Below are 27,271 nucleotides of genomic sequence, written 5' to 3'. Positions count from 1 at the left end.
CCTTGTGGGGTCTCATATCCGCTAGAAACTGACAGAAAGTTAAAAACACAGCCCTGAGGAGTGGTTCCCACTACGTCATCACCAGCTGGCATGGTGTGAAACATGGCCGGTCCCTGTTGACAGCACCTGCAAAGTCCTGCTCAGTATTGTGTTCTAGGGCATGTTCTAGTGAAGACATACCCTTGGATAACAATCCCCAAGGCTTCATCCCCTTACCAGATGCTTCCCATAGACCAGTTGATTCTTCCCAACAGATGATTCTAAGCCCTACAGCCCTGGTTTCAGTTTGTGCCGCAAAACCCCAAACCTTCCCTGCCTATAGACTGCAACATTTTCAAAAATCAATGGGACTTGAGTTCTTAAGTCACATAGGCCCAGACCCTTACAAGGTATTCAGGGACATAACCCCCACTGATTTCTGGGCCTTAAGCACTTTTGAAAATTATACCCATAATGCTGTCCCCTGTACTGGTTACATGGGGGAGAGAAAACCCTTTTTCTCTGTAGCCATGTAGCAGAGTCTGGTGGAGAAGGCACAAGATTTGGGAATTAGGAAAACTTACTTCTGTTCCCAGTTCTGTCACCGACTCCTTGGTGTGGCCCGGGGCAGGAGACTTTACCCCTATGTGCCTCAATTTCCATATCTGAGAAATGAGGAGAACCTTCCTTTCTAAAACACTTTGAGATCTATGGACAGAACGTACTCATAGGAGCTAAGGTTTATTGTCTAATAATCAGATGCTCCACACCGCACCCCCACCCAAGTCTGTCTGTTCCAACCCTAGGCTTCTACCCCAGCAGGCAGGCACTTCCATTCTCCTGAAATGAGTGGGGAATTCAGTCTCCCTGCTGAGGTACTCAAGGGTGTTCTTCACAACATGGCACAGCAGGAACCCAACAGCTTGTGGGATCCTTACATGTTATCATTTCCTAAGGGCTATCATTGAATTAATTATATTTGCTCTGAGTCAGATCCAAATCTCTCTGTGGTGGGGCGTGGGAGGAAAGCTCCATCCATTATGCGTGTTAAATAAAACATTGCATGGATGAGAGAGGATAATGGATGCAGAGCAGCAGGTTTGCCTGCTGGTCTCGTCTTAATGAGTTGAGACTGGCGCAGGACTGAAGGAGGCAAAGCAGTCAGAGATGTACAAGGGCCGGAGAGAGCAGAGCAGCGCCACCTTTCCCCCTGTGCTGTGCTGGACCTGGAGTGGCATGCCCCCAAGCTTTGCCGTGGCAGAAAGTGGAGTGCCTGCTCCTCCTAGCTATTACACATGTGCAGGGCTGGAAAGCAAAACGATGCTCTTTCTAGCTGTCCCAGGGGGCCAGCGGTGGAAGGCTGAGTAGTACTATTGCAGCTGCTAAAGATGTGCAAGGCGCAGTGGCTGGTTGCAAGGCTGGTCATCCTCAGAGAACAAAGAATGGATTTGATTTATTGTCCAGTTCTTGACTGCTCTGTATAAACAAACAGTCATCCCAGGGATGAGCTTGGCCCACAGTCTTTATGTGACCAACCAGAATGAGGGTTCAACTTTCTCCTGATTGCATTCCTAGCAGTTTGGGTTCCTTTTGCCAGCACTGTTGCTGGAGCTGCCTAGTTTTCCTCAGGCATCAGCCACACACCTCCCTGTTATTAGTACCACGGGAAACAAATCAGCTGTGCGTGTGAATGGAAGCTGCTGCTGTGAGAGGAGGCCTAGGATCAAGGGGAGTGTCAGAACTGAAGCAGGGGTAATGCTGCAGGTCTATTTAGTGATTCAGGCATATGGACATGTGATAAAAAATCCAGAACAATCAAAAAGCCCTCTCTACCCCCAGCGAATCCCCCATTCATAAGCTGCTAGGAACTCAGGGGATCAGCTCCACAGGGACTGCACAAATAATGTACCAAGACTAGACTCAAGTTTGCTGCTCTCTGTTTTCCCTTCACAAGCACAACTCTTTGACCAGCAGAGAACATGGCTGCTGAGAGTTTAATTCTAATGGTGGCACCCCAGAGAACAGAAGGAACTGGACCCTCATTGCTTCAACTAAAGGGGCAACGAACTCACCACCCCTCAATGATAAAACCAGCATCCGAGCGCTCACCTTACCTCAGCCCTAACCTGAAGGCTAATTCTAACACAGTGGCTTGTCTGCTGCTGCTAGCTTGCTGGAAGCCTAGACTGACAAGGAGGGAAGGATCTCATTGATCCCGGATACAGACTGAGCTTGGTGCAACATGAATGACTGACTGTAGCCAACACCTAAAGAAGGGTCACTACTGTGAGAAGAGGTGCTATTACGTACACAAGTCTTGGGCACTGGTAGGGTGACTGGAGGAGTCTGCTCCAGCAGGGCCCCGATGTTGGCAAGGGCTGTTCTGTGGCTGCTTTTCTGGGAAGTACAGGGTCTTGTGAATCAGATCTTTGACAGCCGAGACATCATCTCCCTCTGTGAGTGAGGCAGAGAAAGAGCAGTATTACCACCAGTGAGAAGCGTTTTAGCCCCAGTAAGGTACCTAGGAGCCCCAGCTATTACCACCACGTACAGATCCTCCCATTATCCCATCGTCCCATCCCCCTTCTCGCTGCACGTCTGTAGACTGTGCAATGCTCACCCACGCCCAGCTGCTGCAGAAGGTCCCTGTATTCTGGGTTGGTCTCTAGTATCTTCAGCAGGTTGGTGGATTCCATTCTCTCCAGCTGCACATCCCAGTAGATGTAGATCTTCTGGTTGAAACTGACGTAAACCAGGCAGGGGCTGTTGTGGCCTCCTTTGCATGCATAGAGGCCTGGGAAAAGCCAGGGAGGGAGCCACCAGCAGTTAGTGAAGAGCAGAGGAAATGAAGAGGTAACTTGGGCAGACAAGTAAGGGGGAGGCCATGGGAGATCAGAAGGCACAGGATGGGGTAAGGCAAACACAATGGAGTAGCCTAACTCTCTCCTCTGTGCCCAACTGTGCTACTGATCTAAGATGGGGTAGAAAGTCTCTGGCTACCAGCTAGTGCAGTGGTGAGCTGCACTGCACTGAGAGACATGGACTCTGGTGTGCAGAATTTCCCTGATGGACCCTTAGTCACATGGTGGCAGGAGGAGGCTGGCTGTGCAGCAAGTGCCTGAGCAATTCAGCTGTGGGCAGATGTGCCTTTTGGGGGAGAACAGAGAAAACCAATGAAAAAACCCTGATGGGACAGGGCCTCACCAGCAGACTGCAGGGGCACAGCACCCATGGGGGGTCAGCAAGAGGTAAAAGTGGCACAGGGCGGCAGGAAACCTGTGCTTCTTCAGGGATGGGTCTCCTAGCATCCCTCCCTCTCACCAGGCCTCTTCCCCGGAGCAATATGAAGAAGAGATCAGCTGGGCTCCCCACACAGTCACCCACCCAGCAGGGCAGGATACAGAATCAAGGGGCTTCTGCCTCTCCCAGCGCAGCAGTGACATAGTTCATGGAGCGCAGTCAGCAGCTCAGGTCACAGCCAGGCCTGCGCGTCTCAGATGCAGGCGCCAGGCAGGCCACTCACCGGCACAGAACGCGCTAACATTCTCGTCCACTTGGAATCTGGCCACAGTCCGATTGTGGTCGATGATGTACGTCTGGCCATCCCAGGCGCAGGCAACCACCTCCTCGTGCCCGTTGCCCTGCCGGAGTCGGACAGGTAGGGGGAGTGGGGAGAGCTTTGATTAGCACAAGCGTCAGCCGTCTAGAGAGATACACAGGAATCCCAGCAACCCACAGCAAGCAGCATCCATTCCTCCCCTCTGATATAACCTGTGTTTAATGCAGCATCCCAGCACACAGCTGGATAGCCTCCTGATAAGGGATACCGATAATCTGTTCTTAGGGAAAAGGCATCTGGGCTCTCCTTGTGCCAGTGGCCTCCCTAGGTTCAGTCTACCCTACAATATAAACTATAGATGGCACCAGTCACTTCCTCCCCCGTCCTGTGTGCCCTCAACCCCTCATTCTCCCCACCGCAATCCTTGACAAGCATCCTGACCCCCTACTAGTGACTGCTTCCTCCTCCTTCCCCCACAAGAGCTTCAAACACTTCCCAGCTGCCTTATTCGCCTACAAGCATCTCAGTCTGAACCTCCCGCTGTGGAGGAAGAGTCAGGCTTTTGAGGGTTTCCAAAGAACAGGAACATAGGAATTACTATACTGCATCAGACCCAAGATCCATCTAGCCCAGTGTCCCGACTCTAACAATAGCCAGCACCAGGTGCTGCAGGAGAAGGTGCAAGAATGCTGGAGGAAACCTGCCCCATACAGGTCTTATTCTGGTGTCTAACACTTTAAGCCCTGAGGCACAAGGTTTAATATTCCTTCCAAATGTGTGGCATCATTAATTATAACTCTGGATGCTCTTGAGAGCCACATAAATGTCCAATTGCTTTTGGAATTCTGTTAAGTTCTTGGCTTGAACAACTTCATGTGCCAGTGAGTTCCACCGTCTAATTACTCATGGTGTGAAAAAAGTGCTTCCTTTTCTCAGTTTGGAATTTCCCATATTTTAATTTAATAGAATGTCCCCCCTGTTGTGTTATGAGACAGACACAACAGATCTACGTTCTCTAGGCCATTCATTATTTTACATACTTTCAGCATGTCCCCTCTTATCTGCCAAGGTAACAATCTCAATCTTTTAAACCTGTCTTCACAGGAGAGTTTCCCCAGGCCCTTGATTGCTCTCATCACCTTTCTCTGAACCCCCTCTAGTTCTGCACCCTCCTCCTGGAGATGGGGTGAAAAGTATTGCACACAATATCCACAGCAGACTACACCACTGATTGATACACTGGCATTATAATATTATTCTCCATCCCATTCCTTATTCCGCCTAACAAGAAGGAGCAAAATCATTCAACTCAGAGAACAGGACAGGCAGCAAGGAAGGAAGAGGAAAGACTATACAGTGTAATACTGGGCCCTCTGGGTCAGAGCCCAGCTCCTTAGCTGAGTGACTACAGTGCATGTGGTACAGGCTCCATTTTCTTGGGCTTTCTATGTGAACATGGGACAATCCCAGGATGCCCTGCTCTCTCTTCTGTGCGGGAGGTGGCAAAGAGGCTTTTCAGTGTCTCCACCCCCAGTCACCCTCTCTCAGCTCTGGTCTTTGCTCTGTTCACATTTACACTCACGGTAACATCCAGTTTTTCCAGAGCAAAGAGCTGGTGATCGACCTGCACAGACCACAGCAGCTTATCCGCCCCCTCCATGAGCTTCAACGTTCCTGAAGGGGAGAAGGAGACGCTTAGACAACATCTAACCACATGAGAACATAAGAATGGTCATACTGGGTCAGATCAAAGGTCCATCCAGCCCAGTATCCTGTCTGCCGACAGTGGCCAATGCCAGGTGCCACAGATGGAGTGAACCTAACAGGTAATGATCAAGTGATCTCTCTCCTGCCATCCATCTTCACGCTCTGACAAACAGAGGCTAGGGACACCATTCTTTACCCATCCTGGCTAATAGCCATTAATGGACTTAACCTCCATGAATTTATCCAGTTCTCTTTTAAACCCTGTTACAGTTCTAGCCTCAAAACTTCCAAAGGGAAGGAGTTTCACAGGTTGACTTGCGCTGTGTGAAGAAGAATTTCCTTTTATGTGTTTTAAACCTGCTGCCCACTAATTTCATTTGGTGGCCCCTAGTTCTTATATTATGGGAACAAGTAAATAACTTTTCCTTATTCGCTTTCTCCACACCACTCATGATTTTATATGCCACTATCATATCCCCCCTTAGTCTCCTCTTTTCCAAGCTGAAAAGTCCTAGCCTCTTTAATCTCTCCTCATATGGGACTCATTCCAAACCCCTAATCATTTTAGCTGCCCTTTTCTGAACCTTTTCTAATGCCAATATATCTTTTTTGAGATGAGAAGACCACATCTGTACGCAGTATTCAAGATGTGGGCGTACCATGGATTTAGCGCCTTGGATCTGCAGGGAATGGGCGGGAGGGGGCTGTGCTGCCAGGGGTACTTTTCAGTATTTGAGTCAAACATGCTCTGACCCTGGGGAGGAGGACGTTTGAATATGCCCAGGCCACCTCAAGAATTACAGGCTTACTCTGTTTGTAGCTGAGCAGACTTCAGAGCAAAGCAAGGTGACGTGCCAACATCCCCTATCCCTATGATATGCAGCAGAGCCTAACCCTGTGAGAATATCACTGGGAACCGTAGTGTCCCCCAGCAACGTGCTGGGCCCCATCCAGAGGCTTCCATCTGCAAATTCCCAGGGACAGGCAGCCCTGTAGTGCAGGCTATGGTTGACACACAAAGTGCTGTCTCTCATCTCCGGAAACGATGATGACCCATTAGCTTGTCAGCAGTAGCTGGAGATTCAGAGGAAAAATGGCAGCAGCTCTGATAATTGGATTGAATTCTGAGACAGCTGGGAAATGGACTGAAATGCTTTCTCAGAATAAGATACAGACACACAATGAGCCCTAACATCTCAAATCAGACACTGCTTATGCCAGAGGTTCTCCAGCTGTGACCCATGGATCCCTGGGGATCTGGGGAGCTCTAGCTGGGGACTGCAGAGAGCTGGCTGATCACATGGAGCTGCCTCTCCTTTATGTTCCCAGCTGCCAAATTACATTAAGAGAAGCTAAAACACACTTGATACTTTCCTAACATTTCTCTCCCATGTCAGCAATTGCTGTAGCTGGCACAGGGATGTTGCTAGGAGATTGTGACTCACAGAGGAGGTGTGTCTGTGAGACAAAGCACGGAATAAACACTAATTAATTCTCACAACACCCTGTGGAGTCAGTAAGTATCATTAGCCCCACTTTACAGAGAGGGACACTGAGTCTGAGGGAGGTTAAGGGAGTTGCCCAAGGCCACACAAGTCAGTAGTAAAGCCAGGATTAGAACTCAGGACCATAGCATAGTCAGCACGTCTCTTCCATGACTGCTGGGCTCGGCCAGGATTTAGGGAGACCCTGCACAGTGACTTTAGCTCCCAGACTGGTGAACTGCCTAAAGAGCCAGTGAGAATCACAGGATCCTGTCTGTATCCAAAAGCTTCAATACAGAATCCCCTCCCTTTCTATTTATCACACCTGAATCCTGTCTCTTCTTTATCACAGGGGACATGACAAGGGAAACCTGGCTCCCAGGCCCATGCTCAGTCCACTGCACACCACTGCCTCTGCCACGACTTCATTTACCTTGCTGCTTTTGGCAGCAACCCAACCACTGCAAAGAGTGTCAGGAACATGCCTCCCTGCTCTTTTCCAGAGGCTTTCAGAGATGGCATTATTTGTATGGCATTTCAGCTTAGTGCGCAAATGGACTTGGAAGTATGCCAATGTAGTAGAAGAGAGCCTAAAATATAAGCCCATGTATGAGAGGCCTGGTATGAGGTCTGAGCTAAAGTAGCGGGCAAGCTTTGCTGATATAAAGCAAAGTTAGCAGAAGTCAGGCTGTCAGCAAATGACAGGCGCTGCCTGCTTGCAAGCTCACAGAACCTGGCCAGAACAGGGCGGCTATTGCAAAAACATTCCTAAATAGTGCTAGGCACAGAGTGCTCATGAAACGCAGTCCAAAAAAGTGGTACCAGAACATCCCAATATCAATGATGGTACAAAAACATTCCCCAAAAATAACAGGAACACATTGACCCCTCCTAAATATAAGGTCAGGATAACAGTGTAATAAATAGAAATGTATAAGGTGATGGTTGGTAACTGGCTACGTCAGAGGGTATCAACTAACTATGTTAAAGGGGCAATATGTAACTTGTTTATACGGATATATAAAATAGTGTCTCAAAAGGAGTGTCTTTGGCCAGCCTAGGGGGCAGTGGAAAGTCCCGCCACTGACTGAGCTGCGTCCATTGTCATGGGCATACGTGTTTTAGTATCCTCATAGAGTCTGCCAGGTGCTATTACTTTGCTTCGTCGACAATAAACCTGGCTGGGTGCCTTCGTACCTTAACAGATCTTGTGGTCATTGAGCAGTTCGCTTGAGATCTGCTGCGCCAGCTGTCTGTGCAGGGCTGGGACAGCACACAGGGAAAACACACACATGCAGCCGAACATCTAACAACATTGGTGATCCTGACCATTAAATTCTGTTAATGTTGGCGTCTCACACAGGGAGTGTTAGAGCAGTGGATTGGGAGTCAGGGGATATCTGGGTTCTTAGTCTCACCTCTCCTAAGAACCTGCTGTTTGATTTTAGGCAAGTCACCTGCCCTCTCCAGAGCGCAGTTTGTCTATTTGTGAAGTGGATTTAATACTTCCCTCCCTCGGCAGCTTTGCGTGGCTTCAGCAATTAATCTTTATAAGGTGCTTTGAAACCCATGGACGCAAGGTGCCCACTAGCGAAGTGCAGACGACTGCTAGGAATAATTCATTGAGAAAAAACATTTCCGTTTCCCTGTAGAGAACAAACCCCTGGAGCAAGGCCTTGATTCAGCAAGAAACTGGAGCACATGCCTAGCTTCAATGGGACTGCTCACGTGCTTAGAGTTGGCCTTTTGCTCACACACCTGGCTGAATCAGAGCTTGGCTCTTTGGTGATGCCTCTTCTCTCAGCTCCTGTGGGCACAAGAGCAAAGGCCTGTGCAGGGAGGGGTGGGGACCTTTAGCCCTCTCCCCATAACATACTCACATGAAAGCATGTATTTGAGATGAGGACAAGGAATAATGCCAGCGCAACAGCCTCGACGGCCAAATCCTCCTGCATGTCTCGAAGGCAGTGCTACTCAGACCTCAGTGGTTCACGAGCCAAAGTAGTGATCAACATTACCCAAAACAGCCAGAGTAGTGTGAATTCATTGTATCACTTACTATAGGACTTTTCATATTTGAACAGTATGATGGGGAAATATTTAGCGTATATTATTCTCACAGCAAATAAGTTAATAACTTTGCGCAAGTTGATAACTTAATTGGTTAATAACATCATAAAAGCATCCTGACTGGTTAATAATTAAATCATACAGGAGACACATGAGCCACTTGCGGCTCCCGAAGCTCAGTCTGAATATCACTGCTCTAAGGGTACTTCAGAGGCCTGATTCCATCCCATCCCAAATCCAGTAGCACTGAGCCTCCGGTGTGCCCTTAGAACTACCCCCATGCTTCTGCTCTGGAGTGGTAACAGGCCTCAGCCAGTGCTGCCCAGAGGATTCAGGGGGGCTGGGGCAAAGCAATTTCCGGGGCCCCTTCCACAAAAAAAAGCTAGTTTTACTGCCCCAAGCGGCGAAGGAAAATAAAAAAAGAAAAACCCAAAAAAGAAGAGGGCAGGAGGACCAGCTGCCGAATTGCCACAGAAGACTGAAGCAGAGCAATTGAGCTGCTGCTGAAGTGCCCACAACGAGGAAGAGAGGGACTGAAAGATCTGCCACCAAATTGCCGCCGAAATTGCCCCCGCCGTCTGCGGGGCTCAGGGCCTGGGCAAATTGCCCTACTTTCCCCCCCGGGCAGCCCTGGCCTCTGCTACACCCTGGCAATCCCTTCTTTCCTCTTCCCTTGATCCAAGGGCAGCAGTGGGGCTTACCGTCCAGAGTGCAGAGGGCAAAGAGGCCCGAGCCAGCATCCGCTTTAGTGCAGCCTGCAGACACAGAACAGAAGCACATGTCATTCATGCTGCTGTCTAGCCCAGATCTCAGCAGCAACATTTGGCTGTAGCCTCCCTAATCTCTCACCGTCGGCCCACCATCCCGATCGCCTTCTCCCCCTCTATATGGAGCACCAGGGCTGTGGTCAGGCAGGATGTGACAAGCTAGAGGAATCTGCTTCCCCTGCTCTCCTGGAGGGATGGGTCACTGTGGTACAATCTCCTCCGACTCTTTGGAGGGGGAGGACCAGCTGAAAACAACACAGAGGGGGAAGGGGAAAGGAAGGGGTTCAGTGAATCTACCCTCCCAAGCTAAGGGTCCTTGTTGCAGTTTCTGGCCTTTTGCACCCCCCCTTTCTGATTCCTCTCCCCCTGGGCTTGGCCAGTATTTTGATCTGCTATTACACACAGTCCTGCCCACTCCTAGCCACTGATCACAAGGCCCAGAGAAGCCTGGATTGGCATCTCTTCTCCCCCTACCCCCCCCCCCCCCCGCCAAGGAGGGAGACCTTCCCTCCTGGCCTGTCTCCCTCTCAAGGGCTCTGTGACAGCGGCAGTTTCAAGAGGAACCTTTAACATGGTCCACCCCCTTCAGCTGGAGTTGCTACCCAAAGCCCACAGAGGCGAGGCTGAGGGTGGTCAGGGCCCAAAGAGCCCCGCTTGACTGTCTCCCCACTTCTCCCCAGAATTGTGACTTAACAACTTGAGCTGGAGATTGCCCCTGAGTTAAAGGGCCTGCATCAAGCTAACAACAGTGAGTCTGACTCTGCTCTCACTGACGTGTAAATAAGGACTATTGAATGTTGCTCCACAATACCATCGTCAACCCACACATGTGGCAGACTTTGGACAGAGACTGGGAGGTGGAATAGCACTGGTGTTGCAGGAGGGTCTGAAGGTATCTAGCCTGAGATGTTAGGAGACATTTCTGCCCAGCCTTCAAACTTTGCATAATGGTTATTTACCACACTTTCACCATCTTGTTACTATCCTATTTTCTTTATCTCTTTCCTTCCCTTGTAGGGCATCCCTGGCTATTACAAAGCAATGAATTTTAAACAGCTAGTTTACATGTGAGTGGGAGTGGGACTGGCTGGTTTTGCTCACTGATCCTAGGATTCCCCATGTAATGTGAGCTGCAGCTACAGGTCCATGGGTGCCTGTGGTTTAATCGCCTCTTTTACACTCCCTTGATTCTCCAGAAATGCACAAGTGCAGGCAGCAGCTCCGCTGGGGAGCAGGAGAGGCCTTGCAAATATACGTTCCCTCCCCCTGTCCTTGCCTTTGAATGCAGCCTGGTGCTGCAGCTGGGGGCACGTGGGGAAGGCCACAAGGTGGAACAGGATCAGCTGGCTGTATGGGAAAGTGAGCACAAAGCACTCCCAAAGGCAAACGTTGAGCAAATCTGCAGAGGAACGCTGTCTCTCCGGAAAAGCTCTCAGTCCCACGCCACTGCCAAGTTCCCCCCAAGTCTGCACTAGGGCAACACTCTGCAAAGCAGCCTTGCTCCCTCCTGACAAGCACTGGCTGGATGCTTGGGAGCCCCACTTTACCAGCTGATTGGCTGGTTGGACACAGCTACTCAGTGACTTTCACATAGTGTGCCCATGTAACTGAGTGCCATGATACACAAAGGCAAACACAGCACCATTCCCATCGTCCGCAGGCTGGGAAATGCTTTTATTTTTAAAAGGCAATACCAGGAGGGTGGCATGAAAGGGGCATATGTCTCTCCCGGGAATCTATTAGAGGGGCAGCCATGGAGACTGGCACTGTTAAATACTGTAACTGAGTGGGGTCCCTTGGGATACATCTACTCAGCGAAAAAAGATCTGCAGGAGCAAGTCTCAGAGCCTGGATCAACGGACTCAGGCTTGCAGGGTTTGCACTACGGGGCTAAAAATAGATGTGTAGATGTTCGGTCTCGGGATGGAGCCTGGCTCTGAAACCATCTATTTTTACCCCATAGCGTTAGCCCGAGTCAGCTGACCTGGGCTCTAAGCCGCGCTCCCGTGGGGTTTTTTTGCTATGTAGATGTTCCCTTGGAGACCAGCTCTGCTGTTGGGATCACACCAGCCACTTACACTATCTTTACCCAGCCACCCAGCTGGAGAGGAAGTGCAGGGCAGTTTGCTAAGGATGCCCATTTTGACTCAGCCACTTTCCTTCTGCAGCTCACATCTTGTCTTACAGATCCAACCGGTGTAACTGCTAAGCCACCTACTGTGCGCATGGGGAGAATCACCCTAGAAGGGTGCGCAATTGCCTAGTGATTGAGGTTTAACGCCCACTTTACAGAGGAGCAGCTACCGACACAAGGAGCAACTTTGGCACACCCAGCTCTCTGCTTCTAGACAGCGTTGCTTTGTGGTTCTCCCAGCCTGGCACAACGCTGTTTTGTCTGGGTGTCTAGTACTTATATCCAAAAACCAAGTTGTCATTGAAAAGACTGTGACAGGATAAGCAGGGTCCAGTTGACTGGGGGACTGCACAGATTACATGCTGATATGTAGCTTCCCCAGAGCCAGCCAGTGCTGATATGTAGCTCCCCCTTCTCTCAGCCACCAGGTAACTATGCAGGAACACAACTTCACTGTGGGAGACTGGGACACTGAACTGCAGCACCTTTGCTGGCCAGCCTGGGGGCAGGGGGGTGTTAGCTATCTACACACACCCCAGCAGGGAGACAAGACTCTCTTTTGGGTAACAGCTCATGTCAAGTAAGCAACATTCTCATGTACAGTCACATCAGTGTTTGTAAAGTGATACTGAAAGCCAGGTAGGGCTGGATGCCGAGATGTGTACTGACAGAAACCACTTCCTGAAGCCCCTTTACAAAATGTAGGTCCTTAGCCCCTAGCAGTTGGCACTGCTCTGACACCAGGGATCCTTGTCTCCCCTTGTTCTGCACGTCTCCCTTTGCCAGCAGGCTCCACCAATCAGTACGAGGTCCGGGGCTTTGCATGCAGTGAAATAACTGATTTCACGTCCTGGTGCTCCCAGTACTTGGAGCAGTGTTTGAGATCCTGAAAACGTGACAGGCCGAAGGGGAGCCCTGCGTGCTGAGATCAGGGAGGATTTGATGCTGAGGATGCAGGCACCCCTCACTGCTCCAGCTCCGCAAAGCACCCCACACCTTCCTCAGACAGCATGGTTGGGGTTAACCCTCTCCCTCCCGCACAGGGCAAGCGCAGCAGTAGAGAAAAAGAGAATGTGACTTGCCCTGACAATTCATGCCTCCTTGAGCATGGCCCCCATGAAGGAGGGAGTCTACAGCAGCTCTGCTAGGCTGGAGTCTAGGAGAGGGAGCCAAGGACCAACCCACAGAGCACGCAGGAAGGTGCGTGCAGCTAGAGGAGAGCCGGTGGCTGTGTGTGAGGGATGGTTACACAGAAGGGGGTAAGAGGAGCCTGCAGCTGTCCAGAGGTTGGACACGGTGGCTACACAGACCAAAATGGGAGGCGCAACTGCGCAAGGACTGGAGCATGGACACTGCCCAGGATGGGACTGGGGCTGCGCAGGGTAAGGGAAAAGTGGGCTACAGCTGGGCAGAGGTGTAGGACAGGGGCTGCTAGGAGGGAATGTGTGCGGCAGAATGAGGGTGGCAGATGAACAGACTCAGTGGACAGGATTGAAGCTGCTGACGTGAAGGCACGAGGGTGGCACAGGCTGAGCAGCAGGGAGAACGAGCGACAGCTGCACAAAAGCAGGGATCAAGGACGATGTTAGCATGGGAGTAAGCTATACAGGGTGGGAGATGGGAGCGGCTCCAGTGGAGGAAGCTGCAAAGGGCAGGGCATGGGGGCTACAGAAGAGTCTAATGCAGGGGTGGGCAAACTTTTTGCCCCAAGGGCCACATCTGGGAATAGAAATTGTACGGCGGGCCACAAATGCTCACAAAATTGGGGTTGCGGTTCGGGAGGGGGTGAGGGCTCTGGATGGGGATGTGAGCTCTGGGGTGGGACAAGAAATGAGGAGTTCAGGGTGCAGGAGGGGGCTCCAGGCTGGGGAGTGGGGTGCAGGGGGGGCTGAGGGCTCTGGCTGGGGGTGTGGGCTCTAGGGTGGGGCTGTGAATTAGGAGTTTGGGGTGTAGGCGGGTGTGCCGGGCTGGGATCGAGGGGTTCAGAGGGCAGGAGGGGGATCAGGGCTGGGGCAGGGGGTTCAGGAGTGGGGAGGGGCTCAGGGGTGCAGGCTCCAAGCGGTACTTACCTCAGGCGGCTCCTGGAAGCAGTGGCATGTCCCTTCTCTGGCTCCTATGAGGAGATGCAGCCAGGTGGCTCTGCACACTGCCCTGTTCACAGGCATCACCCCTGCAGCTCCCAATGGCTGTGGTTCCTGGCTAATGGGAGCTGCGGGGGTGGCACTTGGGGCAGGGGCAGCATGCAGAGTGGAGCCCCCTGGCTGCCCCTATGCGTAGGAGCCAGAGCGGGGCCATGCCGCCGCTTCTAGGAGCCACGTGGAATGGCCTCCCACCCTGCTCCCCATCTGGAGCGCCGAAGCAGAGCAAGCCCCAGACCCCGCTCCCCAGTGGGAGCTCAAGGACCAGATTAAAACAGCTGGCGGGTCGGATCCAGCCCACAGCCATAGTTTGCCCACCCCTGGTCTAATGCAAACTGTTCAGCTATCGTAACGTCCTGGGGCCAGTCTGTAATTTGGGAGCTGGCTAGTGTGGACCAGGCTTCTTTCCAATTTTGTGGCCACCTGCTAGGTATTCACTTCCAGGAATCTGATTTGCTCCTGGATTTATTTATTTAGTTTATGTGACATCCCCATCCTCTAACAGAATCCAACAGAATCAATAGCTGGAAGTCTATGGTCTCAGCCCTGTGCACTGCTGCAGGCTCTGCCTCTGCCTCTTACCTCGGCCAATGCTGCCAATTAGATGAGTGGAAACGTTCTTGTTATGAATCCTGCCAGACGTCTGGTGAAGGATAACGTCCCGAACTGGGGCCTCCCTAGGGAGAAGGGAGAGATAAGAGGGGAAAGGGTTAGGGATTCCAGCCAGAGAGAATCCCGGAGCGGCCCAGTCACTGACCTTGAATCCCAGGGCAGGAATTTTTACACACACTGATTTCTGGAGACTGCCTCCTGTCCCAGCAGGGCAGATGGGCAGGGGAGATCAGTCCATCAGGGGGATGTTTCAGTCACTAAGAAAGCACAGGGTTTTCAACTGCCTGACTGTATTTATTTGCTGATAAATACCTGGGAAGGGCCTATGTGGCAAATCTGAGTGCATACGTGCATCATGGGGAGGGAAGGAATTAACTAAGAGCCTTTCTGAACCACTCACAGTTATATTGGACAAACTGGAGAGAGTTCAGCGGAAGGCAATGAAAATGATTAGGGGGCTGGGGTACATGACTTACGAGGAGAGGCTGACGGAACTAGGGTTATTTAGTCTGCAGAAGAAAAGAGTGAGGGGGGATTTGATAGCAGCCTTCAACTACCTGAAGGGGGGTTCCAAAGAGGATGGAGCTCGGCTGTTCTCAGTGGTGGCAGATGACAGAACAAGGAGCAATGGTCTCAAGTTGCAGTGGGGGAGGTCTAGGTTGGATATTAGGAAAGCACTGGAACGGGTTACCTCGGGAGGTGGCGGAATCTCCATCCTTAGAGGTTTTTAAGGCCCGTCTTGACAAAGCCCTGGCTGGGATGATTTAGTTGGGGATTGGTCCTGCTTTGAGCAGGGGGTGGGACTAGATGACCTCCTGAGGTCTCTTCCAACCCTAATCTTCTATGATTCTATGATATTGGCGGAAAAAATTAGACACCTGAGAAGGTGCTGAGAGACAGCAGAAAAGCCAAGGGAATACCAGTTTTCAGACAAGGAAAGGAAAGATCCTGAGAGTCACCCTCACTATAGAGTCAGAGAGTTTAAGGCCAGAAGAGACCACCAGTTCATCTCGTCTGACCTCCTGTGTATCCCGGGCCACCAACACCACCCAGCATCTGCACTCTAAACCTAACAATCGAAATGAGGCCAAAGTCTTTCAGCCGTCAGGAGACTAGACTATTGTGTGCCACTGGCAGGGACTAGGCCTGAGGCCCAGAACAGCAGAGAAATGATTATATTATAAGGCGGCCTTTTATTCACTTGGGAAATTGGCTAGGTAGGACACAAGAAGGTTCTGGAGGGAACAAGCCTGCCCTGGTCCCAAGGAGACAGACTGGATGAACGAATGGGGTTTTTCTGTTTAACTCCCAGGATTCAATTTATAAAGCTTCCTTTTGACACCTCTGGGAGCATGGACAACAACAATAAAAACCACAAGAGAAAAGTCCCACCTTGGGGCTGTAGATTCAGAGGGCTGACTGGGCTTCCTACTGGCTCCCCCTCCCACTGATCAGGCCCCCAATGAGCCTCCCTCCCCTTATCTGGGCATTCACTTGGCTTCCATCCACTTCCGTCAACTCAGCACCCAAGCTTCCCCAACTACTTTTGGATCTTGCAAGCCATTTCCTCCACACCCCAGTGGCACCTCCTTGCCCGGCATGCAAACGCATGATGCAGGGAGCGGAGCCAGAGCGTTCAGTCCATAGCAGAGCAAAGCAGGGAGCACTCAAGCACCAGGGTTTTGGGGGTGAAGATAGATGGGCTTACAGCACGTGGATGCTCCCAGAACAGGGGTAGGAGTAGGAGGGCAGGCAGTGAAGGAGGATGCAAAGTAAAGGGGGCAGATGGAGTGTAATCATCAATCAGAATGTGGTGCAACCATGCCTCCTTGTGGCAGGTCTGTAAAACTGCACCTCTATGTCTGTCCCATTGGATCCTAATGCCCACCTGCTGGTTGCAGAGCTGTCTCCTCCCTCTGCTAGGGGCTGCTGGTCTGGCTTCCAGGTGCAGAGCAGGATAGCGTAGCCACAGCCCGGCTGGGACACCATCATCTCGGGGGCACCATCAGGGCCCGGGTTCACAGAGAGGCTGTCCACCTGCACCAGCCCAGGAACAGTAAGCAGGATTGTGAGTGGAAGGACTGTACACTTCCCAAAGGGAGGGAGAGAGGGAGAGAGTGTGTGTGTTTGCGTGAGTGTGAGAGAGAGAGTGTGTCCCCAATCACCCCCAAGGCAACAGGCTCTCTGGAAAAGCAGGTTTCTGCCAGAAAGTCGACAGGCATTGAACCGAGTTCAACAAAGGAGATGACATGTCCAGTCCCATGTTGGGGGACACAATCCTTTTTCCCCAAAAGAGAATGGAAACACCATAGTGGGTTGCCAGTTTTGGTTGGCTGTATTCCTGGAGGTTTCATCACATGACATAATCTTTAATTAAAGACTCCAGGACAATCCTGGAGGGTTGGCAACCTTAGATTCAGGGAGAGCAGAGCAAGGTTAAAGCAGCTGACTGGACACCCAATCACCTGCACCTGTCAGCTGCCCTGCACACACCGCACAAACCCTGGGGGGAAATTCACTCCTGACGCACCCATTGCTGATCTTTTGTTCAGAAGACTGGGGCTTGGCTCCTCTTCCTTTGGAGGGCTCTGCTCTTTGGGAGACCTAGCTCCTGAAGTCCATACTCAACATACCTCCATCTAGGGCACCCTGCTTCCTACCTGCCCCTCCAGCAGCCACTTCTTCAGCAGCACCAGCTGGCCGGTGATGTGGTCGGAGCTCTCAGACAGGTCCTCCCAGCGGAAGGCTCGCACCACACGGTCCGTGTAACCCACCACCAGCTCGAACTTCCCATCTCCATCTGCAGGGGACACAGGGAGACAACAATGGCTTCCATCAAGGCATCACAGTCCCACTGCCTGCAGGCACACTTAGCACAGAGTCACACAAGCGTCCGCTGTACCATGATCCCAAAGATCCTTAGGGCTCAGATACCACAGTGAAGGGCACCTTAGAAAAATCTCAGACCTCCTAGCTCCCCAACAGCTCATGAACTGCAGCACCCCAAAAGCCCCAAGATCTTCTCTCCTCTCTTCTAGGGCTAAGATGGGTTGGGTTCCTGCTTCCCTCATGTCCTGGTACATGCACTGCCCTGCTGAGCCCCATGCACCTGTTCTACTCTTACCATCGCCATGTGCTTGAGCTCCTGCTCTGCCCCCTTCTATCCCACATACTCACCAATGTCGTTGATCAGCATGACCTTGGTGTTGGCAGGAATGTGCTGCTTGAACACCGGCTTCTGCTCATCTGCCAGTGGGGGTTCATGGTGGCCAGACGCATCTGGATGCTTTGAGGGTGGAGGAGTCAGGTCAAACAGATGAAACCAGCCCTCGGCACTCACGGCAACCACCAGATTCTGAGAGGAGAGGGGAGTCCTTGAATCAATGGAAGAGGTGGTGAGATTGCCTGCAACAGACCACCACGGGGGCAAGGGCAGGGCCATCAAGATGAACTGTGACTACACTGCGAGCTCTGTCTGCAGGGCCAATTGTTAGTGTTTGGCTAGGTGTGGTCAGTGCAGGGGCTACTGCGCCAGAGCCAGCTCGCACTCACAGAGAGATGTCTGGGAAGTACAGAGCAGTGCAGCAGAGCCAAAGCATCCAACCGTCTTGGTCACCTTTACCAGACCAAGGGCTTGCCTGCACTTGAAACGCTAGAGCAGTGGCACCGCTAGAGTGGTGGATCATATTACAGAAGTTCTGTATTAAAATCAAAAATGAGTTTGATTCCCCATAGTTTAAATTCCAGGGTATTACTAATTAAGAGGTCTCTTGGTTTTTGGTACTGTTTCGCTCCCTCTCTGTGTGAAACTTGCAAGCTGCTAATTGTGTTAGTACATTCTAAGACAGAGTCTGTTCTCGAAGCAATTCACACAGAGAGAGACTCAAAGCAATACTCTGTAACAACAGAAACAGCACCCAGAGACTCCCCGCCCTTTTGTTGTATTAACAATTGTGATTAAAATAGAGAGAGAGGATGTATGTGGATGGATGCTTGGTGTGGATAATAACCGAATGGTCAGGGAGGTGCCAGCCTAAGAATCCAGTGTCCATCGGCTGAAGAAGGCGTCAAGTGGAAATAACCAGAGGATCCCCGGACGGCAGACTAGAATCCACCCAACAGCCTCAAGAATGGGAGAACCAAAGAACAAGATAACATCTAGCAGCACGGAGCCGTCAGGAATGTGCTCTCTGCTGATTGATTCAGCAACAGCATGATGAAGCAATTCCCATAGACTGGCATAGGAAGAAATTCCTATAAAAACAGACTCTAAAAAGTGAGAACTTTGGGGTCTGATTCTGCAAACCAACTTCCAGGAGCATCAGATGAGCAACTGACAAGGCCCTGCTCCCTCCTCATGTCCAGGCCACCTGGCCAGTGGCTTGGCATGAGCAACTCTAAGGCTGGTAACTATGCTAACAACCTTGCAGAACCTGTGTGTGTGTGTTTGTATGAATGAATGTGTGAATAAATATGAGATTGAATGGAATGTTATAGCTATGACTAACTGCTTACTATGATTCTTTCTGTATTCACAATAAATGTGGTATTTTGTCTTTTTCCCTTCAATAAGATCCTGCTGGTTTTTATTTTATTGGTATAACAAGAGCATCTAGTGTATGCTACCTAAGCTGGCAGGAGGGCTTCTCCCATTGGTGTAGGTAATCTACCTCCCCAAGATTTAGGTCAACTTAACAACATCGTTCAGGGGGTTGAATTTTTCACACCCGTAAGCAACACAGCTGGGTCGACCTAACTTTTTAGTGCAGACCAGGCCTAAGTCTTCAACTGTCACAGTCCCTTCCTATTCATCACACTCACATAGTGTGACACTCTCTCTCTCTAGTGTATAATGGTTCATGAGGCTGCTATAGCACTTAAGCCATGGAACGTGAGTTTAGATGATGGGATCCAGAGGTCCGGGTTTAATTCTCCCAGATAATGGCCCAGCAAGAGCTGTCTTATTACACGGACTGGAGTCTGCAATGGCGCTTGGGCTGCTCTGCATCTCAGTCTTTGCAAGGGCCAGTTTAAGTGCACACAAGTGAATGGCAGGCAGGCAACAGCTGCACCACAGGGCCCAGCACAGTCAAGTAGTACACATGAGGATCGGGTGGGACACTCCAGGGTCAAACATGCCCATACAGGTTAGATGCACTAGTCATTGGCAGGTCACTTCCCTAGTAAGGTGTTGGTTTGCTTACTCATCAGGCCGGTCTGTGGCTCATACAGGACATTAATTGAGGGACAGTGTTTAAACCAGTAGCAGTGCTAGCTCTCTCAGAACCCGGGAAGGGCTGTACGGCGAAAGAACCTGGGGGACTCTCCTCCCCACTTCAGACGTGCTGCAACCCCAAACAACTGCACATGTCAAAGGTCAATCTCCCTCCTCCAGTGTGAGCATTGCTGCGGGGGGGTTGGGGGGGAGCCAAATGCCCTCACCTTTCCTCTATTGCACACGTCCCCAACACCAACGCAGGTGAGCTGCAAGAAAAGAGAGGGACTTCAGAAACCAGGAAGGAGCAAAGAAAACATACATCAATACTTTGGGCTAAGCCTGCACTAGTGATCCTTCAGCCCTCAGGATCGTCCTCAAAGTCAGCATCCCTCTGGCTGAGGACCTGTCTAACCTCACTCCTTCAGACAAAGGAGTGAGGCCAGGCCCAATGGCAGAACCTGGCTTTCCCACGCAGAGCTTGGGGGCAAAACCCTCTGCACACGGGGGAAAGGACGAGGATGGAGGAGGGAACAAGAACTTTCTCTCGAGTGGCTGTTCAGCACTTTGGACAGCACTGCTTGCCCAGAGTGTGAGAGCCCAGGATTGGGGCGGGGAGCAGGGTCTCTGATGCAATTGTGCAGGGCCTCAGGACCAGCCCTGATGCCTTCTTCTCTGAAGGCTTTCCATTCCCACATGGCATTCCAGGCAAACAAACAGCACAGGCTCCAAAGAACGCAGAGGAGTGGCAAACTCTGCCCCAACAGACCATTCCTTGGCAGGAGCGCACGGCCCAGGGCTTGCTATCGTCATTCTTGTACACGCAGAGTTTCCCGTTGGTGTCCCCTACCACTAGCTCGTTCAGCTGGAGAAAAGGGAAGAATGTTAATGATGGGAAATTCACACCCACCCTCATCATCCCCAGCAGGGAAAAAGAAACCAGAATTCAGATGTAAAGCTGCAAAACAGGAAGCAGAAAATGGAAAAGAAGAGAGAAAAGGGGAGATCAGAGATAACAGGAGAAGGAGGGAAGAGCAGCAGCAGTAGAGACATAAGATAAAAGACAACATTCTATTCCACCGGATAGTGTAGTGGTTAAGGGGGTTCCCTGGAGCACCTTATTCAAATTCAACTATCAGGGAAGATTTCCCTGTCCCTCCCTGGACATTGTTAAATCAGCCCTGTCATAAATATAAAGGGAAGGGTAACAACCTTTATGTATGCAGTAATATAAAATCCCTCTTGGCCAGAGGTGCAGAATCCCCTTACCTGTAAGGGGTTAATCAGTTCAATTAACCTAGTTGGCACCTGACCAGAAGGACCAATGGGGAAAGAAGATACTTTCAAATCCGGGGGAGGGGAAGGGGGAGCTTTGTTTTTGTGCTCTGTGTGTGTTCTCTTGGGAGACAAAGAGAGAGACCAAGCAAGTAATCCAGCTCCTACTGAATGATACATCTAAATTACAGGAATAGTAAGTAATAGCAAGGAAATGTGTTAGAGTATCTTTTGTTTTAGCTTGTGAATTTTCCCTATGCTTAGAGGGCAGTTTATCCCTGTTTTTTGTAACTTTAAAGTTTTGCCTAGAGGGGAATCCTCTGTGTTTTGAATCTGATTACCCTGTAAAATTACCTTCCATCCTGATTTTACAGAGGTGCTTCTTTTACTTTTTTTCTTTATAATAAAGGTCTGGGTTTTTTTTAAAGAATCTGATTGGTTTTAGAGTCCTAAAAACCCAGGGATTTGGTCTGTGCTCACCTGTACCAACTGGTGAGGATATTATTGTCAAGCCTCCCCAGGAAAGGGGGTGAAGGGGCTTCAGGGGAATACTTTGGGGAACAGGAACTCCAAGTGGTTCTTTTCCTTGAATCTTTGTCTAACTCACTTGGTGGTGGCAGCGAATACCGTCCAAGGACAATAAGGGATTTGTGCCTTGAGGGAGTTTTAACTTAAGCTGGTAGAAATAAGTTTAGGGGGTCTTTCATGCTGGTCCTCACATTGGTACCCCAGAGTTCAGAGTGGGGAGGGAACCCTGACAAGCCCCATCAGAGACTACATCCTTGGAGCTGTTAAAAATGCTTTATAAAACATTTGTCCAGTGTATTGGAGTGGGACTCAGAAGAGCGGGATTCTACAACTGATGTACTGTGTGACCTTGTGCAAGTCACTTTGTTGCTTTGTGCCTCAGTTTCCCCTCCCGTTCTCTGTTTAGAGTGTAAGCTCTTTGAGACAGGAACTGTCTCTTTCTCATGTACAACACTCAGCACCAAGGAGCTCTGATCTCAGTTGGGGCCTATCAGCACTACTGTAATATAAACAAATAATGCTTATGCCTTTGGAATGGACTAGAATACACCAAGTGGCAGGGATTTCAAAAATATCTCCTGGGGCTGGCCATTCCCTACAAGCTCTCCTGGCCCCTTCCAGTTATGTGTATTGCATTACGCTAGGAATTTGCTCAGTATAATTTCCATGAGCAGAATATAACTATTGCTTAGAAAGGGTGTGATGGTGCCCCCCATAAGGTTTTATGAAAATATACTTATGAATGTATATATGACATAACTAGAATGAGTTTATGCTACATATGCCATGTAACATATCTCTGTAAAGGTTATGATCTACCGAATCTATTAATCCTATTTGTATGCATGTATCATTTTTGTATTCGAAGTTATGAATTTTGCCTGTGTACTTGTTTGATTCTGAGTAGGTTTTAGTGAAGCAGTTGGTCAGCTTCCTGAGAAAAGACTATTCTCAGTAAGTGTCCAATCAAGAAGCCCTTAAGCCAACAATGAACTTGGAGATGCCAATCCACATCTGGGCTTTCCCAGGAATGTGGCTTGGCTGGTAAGGAACTCAGTCATGCATGGACATGTGACTTGCCCAGGTGACTCCAAAACTCCATTTTGCATAGGAGAGAGGAGGGGGTCTCTACCCACAAGATAAAGTCTATTTAAACCCCTGGGAGACCCCTCCATTTTGTCTTCAGCTGGCTAAAGAGAGAGCCTCTCCACCCCCAAGGATACCTGAAAGAAACTGGAACAAACGACAGTAACTACAGGGAGTTTGAGTGATTGCTGGACCCAGACTAGAAGGAGACTAGTCTGTAAAAGAGAGCTTACTGGAACTGGTGAGGTTTTATCTGTATTCAGTTTGATTAGACATAGACTTTTGTGTTTTATTTTATTTTGCTTGGTAATTCACTTTGTTCTGTCTGTTACTACTTGGAACCACTTAAATCCTACTTTCTGTATTTAATAAAATCACTTTTTACTTATTAATTAACCCAGAGTATGTATTAATACCTGGAGGGGGGGCAAACAGCTGTGCATACCTCTCTATCAGTGTTATAGAGGGAAAACAATTTATGAGTTTACCCTGTATAAGCTTTATACAGGGTACAACGGATGTATTTGGGGTTTGGACCCCACTGGGAGTTGGGCACCTGAGTGTTAAAGGCAAGAACACTTCTCAAATTGCTTTCAGTTAAGCCTACAGCTGTTAGGGGATTTGGTTCAGACCTGGGTCTGGGTTTGCAGCAGGCTAGCGGGTCTGGCTCAAACCAGGCAGGGCACTGAAGTCCTAAGCTGACAGGACAGGAAAACAGGAGCAGATGTAGTTTTGGCACATCAGGTGGCAGTCCCAAGGGGGTTTCTGTGATCCAACCCGTCACAGAGGGCGGTGACTATTAGTTGCCAAATGAAGCCACTGCCTTCTACAGTTTTGATTAGAACAGATAGTTTGTGTTTAAGTAGGGAAACAAATTACATGTTCATGATGACCTGTGTTGCTAAGTGGATAAGCTCCTGCATTTTGTACGAAGTGAGTGTTTTCAGGGTCAGTGGCTTTGTTCCTGAATAGGAGTTGTAATAATCAAGGCTGGTGGTCACAAATTTCGCTCAGGGAGCCTCATGGTGGCAGCTGACCAAAGTACCCCACTGCAGTGGGGTTTGTTTGCTCCATATTAGATGAGAGGAACAGGAGTGTTTGAACGGCGTTCCTGTGACCAGACCAAGGGTTTGCACTGCTGCAGTCTGACCCCGGTCAAACTGGGGCGGCACAGGATTTGTGTTGAGGCTGCCACCTCGTACTCCAGAACTCGTCTCTAACCCTTAAAGGTGTGGAAATAATGGTCCAAATGTGAATTGTGTAAACCAGTGCAGCCCCACTCATGCCAAGAGGGTGTCAGCTCTCACAGTCAGCAGGTGCCAGGGGGAAGCCAGCACCAAGGACCCAGGGGAAGGCAGCGCAAGGAGGGCGCCGGGGGAGGGCAGCAGAGGGAAGGCAGCACCGAGCAGCGCAGCGCAGGGAGGGTGCCCAGCGAAGGGCAGCACCAGGGGGCGCACCACGCGGCCCCCGCGAGCAGAACCCCTTATGCAAATACCGAGCCAGACCCCGCCCACTCCTCCGACCGATTCCCACAGCTGTTCGCGCGCTCGCCCGACCCTCCCGCGCTCGCCCGACCCTCCCGCGCATGCGCCCTGTACATCACCCTCTCCGCCTTAGACCCCAAGCCCCGACGCCTCTTGGTACCGTATCGTTATCGGCGTCTCCCAGGCATATGGCGTGGGGGAAGAGGCTCCCGCTGAACTCGAGCGCCACCCGCTGCACATAACTGACCGACCGCATCTCCGCGGCGACCATAGAGATGGTCTCTCTCTCTTGGGCGGGCCGACGCTCCGGCTCTCTATGACCATCGGGGTGCTACGGAGGCTCCACAGGCTCAAAAAGCGCACCGAGGGTGGGGGAGAAAGCGAGGCGTAATCACGTGACGGGCCGGTCCCTGAAAGACTCGGTTCCAGCCTGTGGTCGGGCGGGGGCAGCAGAGCCGGGCTCTTGGAGTCCCGCAGCCAAGGGAGGGCGGGGGCCGAGCTGTCCTCCCTTCCCCCCCGCCCCCAGGCCAAGGGGTGGGGGTCACCTCTCCAGCCCCACCTGCCCTTTGCGCGCAGGGGTGGGGCCTACAGCCTGAGCCTGGCTGTCACAGGGGTCTGCGTAAAGCCCCAGCGCCTGGAGTCAGGAGATCCAGGGCAGCTCCCGGCTCTCCCTGGAAAACCAGTGCTGGCTGTGGAGAGGAGCTTGACGCCTCACCATTGGTGGTGCAGAAGCCAGGGTGCAGCGACCCCACCAGCTGTTAAGTTTTAAAAAAATCTCATGATTTGAGAGCCAGTCTCAGCTTGTGGGGGCTCGACTCGTAAGTTTTGAAGAGCAGGGCTTGGTGATACCAGGGTTTAGGGACTCGCTGAGGACATCAACAATGCGGGGGAAGGGGGGATGAGAAGGGAAGAGCCTAGCTCAAACTCTCAGATCCCAGGCTGAATCTGACAGGCTCGCAGTTAAAAATACGTCTCTTGTTACTTGTAAACTGAGCACATTGGCTCTGGAGTCACCGAGACCCACAAATCATGGAGCCCCGTGATGCCATTTTTGACACTTGTCGGCGCCCAGCTTCAGTTCAATATAAAGATGAGACCCTGGTGACTCCAGCTTCTGGTATGTAGTGCTCCATAAGGCTACTCACAGAAAGCATTATATGTTGGAACACTGGACTAGAAAGCAGGAAATTAAAATTCCCAGCTCTCTAATTTGCAGCATGACCAGGGGCAAATCACAGGTCTCATCCCCAACTATAAAATGGGACGGATACTTACATTCCTTTTTAAAGCACATTGAGGTCTACCATTAAGATGCTTATGAGTTGTGCTGCAGTCACTACAGTGCAGATGACTGAAATCTCCATCTGCATTGTCCTGTGGTGGAAGCAACTTCTCTGAGCAGGTGTAGTGGTACAAACGAAAAGCAATATACAAGTACTATTATAAAAGATGGTAGAACTCTGTTCCTGTTTTGGGCTATGGATCCTGTGTAAAACTTCTCATGCTGAATTTGTTACATAATCAGCTCTGTGGAGGTGCTTGCAGGTCCAGAAACTCTGAGTCTAATCCAGGCAGTGTTCATATTTTACAGGTGGGGAAACAAACCCTGAGGCCCAAGACCATTGACTGGCTGGATGGCCTTGACCTGTCTCCCCACCTTTAAATTGACGATACCTATAGGTGTCTTTGGTGAGGAAGGCTAATGACATACAACCAGAAATTCTCTCTTCTGAGCTGTCTTTATGCTTGTGGCGCATCACACAAGGCCAACAGAGCAATTCTTCCCTCAAACCACTCATTCAACCATTAAGTGTGTCAATATTCAAAACCTTCCAAGGGGTAGGGACACTGTGGGCCCAGTTCTCTTACTCCCACTGCTGCAAGCAAGGAGGAGTTAGCGTCACTGAAGTCAATGGAATTACAGAATAGTAAGTGGGAGGAGAAGACTGTCATAGATCTCCAATGGGCACCAGGCAGCAAAGAGGGTGCTCTTCTGATGGACTATGCAAACTCTGTTCTTAAAAACAAAAAATAATAATAAAAAAATCCCTCTTCAGTATCTTCATTTTCTGGTTTTATTCTTCCTGACATCTTGTGGCTGTCTCAGGAAAACAGAATACATCTTAACCGGAACAGACACTATAAGACCCAATTATTTTTTCCATCAGAGCAGGGATGTTTGTTCTGGTTTCTTAGCCAAATTCCAACTCCCATTATATTCTACTTCCTTGAAATTCCCCCTCATAACTTCAGTTGGGAGACTGTTCTTCATAGCTTGTCCTAAACTGTCATATAGTGTTTCTAACGTTCCACTCAAGAGGCGGCTGCACTGCAGTACAAAAGGAAATGGGTCTTGTGCACATAGTCTGATTCTTCTCCGATTTACACTAGAGTAAATCAGGAGTAATTACATTTAAATCAGTGGTGTTACAGGGTATAAGTGAGATCAGAATCAGGCCCGACGTCTGTAAAGTGGGTCCAATTCAGGAGGAAAGGCAGTTACAGTAGAACCTTAGAGTTACGAACACCAGAATTACGAACTGACCAGTCAACACCACACCTCATTTGGAACCGGAAGTATGCAATCAAACAGCAGAGACCAAAATAAATAAATACTGTACAGCACTGTGTTAAATGTAAACGACTAAAAAAATAAAGGAAACGTTTAACATTTTATTTTGACAAGGTACAGAAACTTTCTGTGCTTGTTTCATTTAAATTAAGATGATTAAAGCAGCATTTTTCTTCTGCATAGTAAAGTTTCAAAGCTGTAATAAATCAATGTTCAGTTGCAAACTTTTGAAGGAACAACATTTTGTTCAGTTATGAACATTTCAGTTACAAACATCCTCTATTCCAAAGGTGTTCGTAACTCTGACGTTCTACTGTACATGCATTTCAATAAAAGTCATAATGTATATATTGGTTCAACTGAGTGTGTGAGATTTTTTTCCTTTCCTCATTGAAATTCATCCTGGGCTGTTCCTTTCTCCACCTCATTCTACTCCTCCCCCTCTCACCCTTTGTCCAATGGAAGGACAAAGGGGCATTTATACCTACCTTCTCCCCTCAAGGCAAAGATCCCCATCCTGTATCTAAATGAAGGATGTCTGCTCCAATATTCTGTCCTGCCTAAGTGGACATTCCACTTAAGACATCCAATTTGTGGTTTTGCAAGAACTCTGCCCTCAGAGTGAACCCGCCTACTCCTCTCCCCCTACTGTGTAGCTACA

General features: G+C 50.0%; 1 protein-coding gene across 2 annotated transcripts; it reads right to left on the bottom strand.

Annotated features, from left to right (window-relative positions):
• Nucleotides 1-1,407: 1,407 nt before the first annotated feature.
• On the bottom strand, nt 1,408-24,394 carry ITFG2 (integrin alpha FG-GAP repeat containing 2). Of its 2 annotated transcripts, none has more exons than XM_075120701.1 (12): nt 24,199-24,394; nt 20,435-20,530; nt 19,893-19,934; nt 17,628-17,805; nt 17,111-17,250; nt 16,339-16,487; nt 14,421-14,515; nt 9,501-9,554; nt 5,121-5,212; nt 3,503-3,620; nt 2,600-2,773; nt 1,408-2,433 (listed from the first exon to the last, which is right to left on the bottom strand). In XM_075120701.1, exons 1-12 carry the CDS (start codon nt 24,307-24,309, stop codon nt 2,282-2,284), a joined length of 1,401 nt encoding a protein of 466 aa, XP_074976802.1. In that variant the 5' UTR covers nt 24,310-24,394; the 3' UTR covers nt 1,408-2,281. The 2 variants fall into 2 exon arrangements, with proteins under 2 accessions (XP_074976802.1, XP_074976813.1); XM_075120712.1 differs by lacking the exon at nt 20,435-20,530 and adding an exon at nt 20,576-20,623 and having other exon boundaries at nt 24,199-24,325.
• Between the last annotated feature and the right edge of the window lie 2,877 nt (nt 24,395-27,271).

This window comes from Caretta caretta, chromosome 1 (assembly GCF_965140235.1).
Source record: "Caretta caretta isolate rCarCar2 chromosome 1, rCarCar1.hap1, whole genome shotgun sequence".
NCBI lineage: Eukaryota > Metazoa > Chordata > Testudines > Cheloniidae > Caretta > Caretta caretta.
Note: the sequence above shows the minus strand (reverse complement) of the source record. Positions and strands in the feature narration are given on the sequence as shown.

Coding starts and splice junctions, on each gene's coding strand:
- ITFG2 (XM_075120701.1), bottom strand. CDS start 24,309: ATGGTCGCCGCGGAGATGCGGTCGGTCAGTTATGTGCAGCGGGTGGCG. Junction 17,251..17,627: donor CATGCTGATCAACGACATTG/GTGAGTATGTGG, acceptor TGTCCCCTGCAG/ATGGAGATGGGAAGTTCGAG. Junction 14,516..16,338: donor GACAGCTCTGCAACCAGCAG/GTGGGCATTAGG, acceptor CCTTCTCCCTAG/GGAGGCCCCAGTTCGGGACG.